General features: G+C 65.1%; 1 protein-coding gene across 1 annotated transcript in view; it reads right to left on the bottom strand.

Annotated features, from left to right (window-relative positions):
• Shisa8 (shisa family member 8) overlaps window positions 1-1,194 on the bottom strand; it is a gene marked incomplete at its 5' end in the record, with an annotated part of 1,673 nt that extends 479 nt beyond the window's left edge. Inside the window, 3 exon segments of the mRNA XM_013511364.1 lie at window positions 1-135; window positions 326-472; window positions 1,061-1,194. Of these exon segments, the coding sequence (XP_013366818.1) occupies window positions 1-135; window positions 326-472; window positions 1,061-1,194 (416 nt within the window).
• Between the last annotated feature and the right edge of the window lie 2,344 nt (window positions 1,195-3,538).

The following is a 3,538-nucleotide window of genomic DNA, read 5'->3' on the forward strand; positions in this document are numbered from 1 at the left end:
ACCCCGGCGGGGCCCAAGGGCAGGCGTCGAGCAGCGCGGGCAGGTCCTCCGGGGGCCGCGGGGCTCGCGCCGGGAGGGTCCTTGGGGCAGGCTCGGCGGCCGGAAATCGCTGGTAGAAGTCCTGGGGCGCGGCCTCTGGGAAGACAGGCAGGTGGGCGGGGTCAGCGTGCGGCAAGGGGCGCCGATTGGCTGCGCGGGGGCGCCGCGAGCACCGATTGGCCGAGCCCAGCTGTCTGGACGGCGGGGTCTGCACCTGGACCCCGAGCCCTGAGCAGAGGAGCTCGGCTCCCCAGACCCTTGCGTACTGCGCGACCCCGACGCTCACCTGCGGCCTTCAGCGCAGCTGCCTTGAGGGTGGTGAACTTGGCATAGTCGGGCCGCAGTGTCACGCTGCCGCCGTCCAGCAGCCGCGGACCGCGCGGGGCCCCCGGGGCGGCAGGGCCCAGGGGCGCGTTGTTGAGGCGTTTCTTGTCTGCAGTGAAGGAGATCAGGCAAGGCCCCCCGCGGACCCGCACGGCGCCGCCTGCGCCACCGCCCCGCCCCAGGGCAGCTCTGTGGGAGCCCGGGGGACAGGGGGAAGTCTAGTTTTGCGGCCCAGTGTCCGGCGCGGGGAACAAGGCCTGGCTCAGAAAACCACGACGGTGGCAGCCAGCCCTGGGGGCCGCTGTCCTGATGGAGGGCTCCGCTCGAGCGCGGCAGGCTGAGCCAGGCGCGCTGCCCCCAAGAGGGGAGTTGTCTGGGGACAGAGCCCACCTGGGGGAGGGGGACCTGGCCAGCGAAGCTCTGAACTCCAACCCCGACCCGGCCCGAGACAGAAGTGCAACCCTGGCCAGCAAGTCCTGAATCTGGAGCCTTCCTCCTAGAAGCGAAGCCCCTGAAGCTGGAGGTTCCGGGGGACCCTCTCCACCACGGGCAGCCGGCCCTTGTCCAGACCCCACTCCGGCACGTGCAGAGGCAGGCAGCTCCGTACGCAGAGCCTCCACCCACAGCCAAGCAGGCGACCTCCTCTCACCCCCACCGCGCCCTGGCCGTGCTCTGCGCTGGACCCAGCGCCCCTCACCTGTGCTGTTGTGGGGGGACCCCCGGGGAAGGCCATCGCCCATCTGCACCTGGACACAGCTACCCAGGGGCGGGCCCAGAGGCGGGGGCAGAGGTTCCTGGGGCCCCGGCTGCTTGAGCAGTTCGGTCAGCGTCCTGTGGGGTCAGAGTGAGGAGGGGCGGCCCTCAGCTTCCTCCCATCAGCCAGACCGCCAAGGCCCACTGCGTGACCCTGGGCAGCTCCTCCGCCTCTGAGCTCCCTGTTTGTTTTCTCCTGCGATTGACCTTCGGTGTCCAGTTTCTCCTACCAGACAGCTTGGACACCTATCAGTGTCCCCGAGGGCCCCAGCATGGCCGCCTCCCTGTGCGGGTCAGGAATCTCCAACAGCGACTGTCTTCTCTGCCCTCCACGGAGCTCACTCACCAAGACCCTCCCCAGCTGAACCTCCCGTCCCAACACAAGGATGACGTCTCAGTCTGCTTCCTGCGTCTGTAAACCTCCTGTCTATCCCAGAGCCCCACTGGGCCCTCCTCCAGGAGTCTCCTTTACCTCTCCCCGCTTCCTGCTGCCGGCACAGGCCGGGACACACACGACGAGGGGAGCCGGAGATGTGCCTCTGGCAGCCCAGCCCCAAAGGCTGTGTGACCTTGGGCAGCCGCCTCCCTGGGTACCCAGGACACCCAGCCCCCACCCAGCTGCGACAGTGTCTGACTGAGCCTTTCCCGCAGACAGCAACCTCAGCCTTCAGCCCAGCTGCCTGCAGCACCCAAAACCCATGATTTTCTCCCACTCGACCTGACCCTCCTCCTAGGGCTGGGACCGTGACTGATTCATTGGGACACCTGGGTGGCTGAGGTTTGGCTGGAGGGTGACAGAGCCTGCAAGTGTCTGATGCCTGCAGCTCACCCTGCAGTCTCATCTCTGGGCAACCTCTGACCCCAAGTAACTATCACACCCCCAGGCCTTTGCACGTCTGACTCTGGTGCCCCGCATATCCTTGCAGCAGCCTGGCCTGGCCATCAACCCTGACATGGCAGAATTAGGGTGAGGCTTGGGAAGGGGTTCAGAACACCCCTACCCATGAACTCAAGTCTGATTCCAGATGTCACTGGAAGAGGAAAGACTCGGCACACATGTGACCCGAGGAAGGGGCTGGCCTGAGTCATAACCAAATCTACAGATGAAGAGGCTTCCAGGGCAACAGGTCAGCCGGGCTCCTCCAGCCACCGATACACTATGGTGGCCCTCAGCTCCCACTGCCCCTTCCTCCACAAGGACAATCCCTGCCCTCGCCAAGGGTCCTTGCCCAGCACAAGGGACTCCGGGCACAGGACAGCTAGCTCTTGCCCTTCTGTGCCCAGGGTCCTGCCAAAGACTCCACCTCCCGAATCCTGCAACCAGAGCCACAGCCCTAGCTCTGGCCTCCAGGGTCTGCAGAGGGTGGCTAAGGGATCCAGGGGGCAAGGAAGCCCTCAGCCCTGGGCCCTGGGGCCCAGGAAGCGAAGCATCCATATCTAGTCCACCAGGCCGCAGGGCTTCTGTCTCCTGTCACTTCTAAACACCAGCCTGTTGCACATGGTGTCAGCTGCCACATGTCCAGGGGGCTGGGGGCCTGGTGGATAAGGCCAGCCCGGGAAAAGCTTGAGAATGTGGGGACCTACGAGTGTGGGCTGGGTGCCGGTCCCAAGGCCAGGACGCAGGATCCCAGGGATCCCATCTGCCTGAGGAAGGGAGCCTGGGTCCTGTGGACTCTCCCTCCCATCAAGCTCAGAATTTAGCCAGCACAGCGGGTGTGGTGGCACACACCTGTGATCCCAGCATTCTGGGAGGCTGAGGCAGGAGAATTGCATGTTTGAGCCCAGCCTGGGCAACTTAGAGAACCTGTCTCAAAAATTAAAAAGAGCTGAGGGTGTAGCTCAGGGCAAAGGCCCTGGATTCAATCCCCAGTACTAGGAAAAAAGAAAGAAAAAGGATTCAGTCAGCACCTGGTTGCCCCTGCCCACCTCAGTCCCCTTTGTAGCAGAGGGAGACCCAGACCTTCACCTGTCAGCTACTGAGTAGATAGAGGGGACTTCTGAAATCCCCGGGAAGGAAGGTCAGGCCTGTGTCACAGCTAGCAGAGAGGGAGAGGGAGAGGGATGGAGGTGGAGAGAGGGACGGGAAACGGGAGAAGCGAGAGGGAGTCAGGCTTCTCTTCCCTCTGCCCTCGACCCCCATTACTGTGAAGGCCTCCTCCCCAGGGCACTGACCTTGTACCCTCTACAGAGAGGCTGGAGCCGCGGGAGGGTGGCCCAGCGCCCAGCGCGGCGGAAGGGCAAGGGGGAACAGCAGGATCAGGTGTCCACTCCGAGAAGTGGGGGTCAGGGGAGGCAGGGACACGGGAATAAACCAGGAGAGGGGGCTGCGGAGAGGCCCAGACCCGGGAGCGCGGCGGGGTGGGGGGCGTCCGCGCGCAGCGGGCGGGGGTCCCGGGCCAAGGGCCACTCCCGGCGCTCACCT

Source organism: Chinchilla lanigera, unplaced genomic scaffold, assembly GCF_000276665.1.
Source record: "Chinchilla lanigera isolate Chin_1 unplaced genomic scaffold, ChiLan1.0 scaffold00012, whole genome shotgun sequence".
Classification (NCBI taxonomy): Eukaryota; Metazoa; Chordata; class Mammalia; order Rodentia; family Chinchillidae; genus Chinchilla; species Chinchilla lanigera.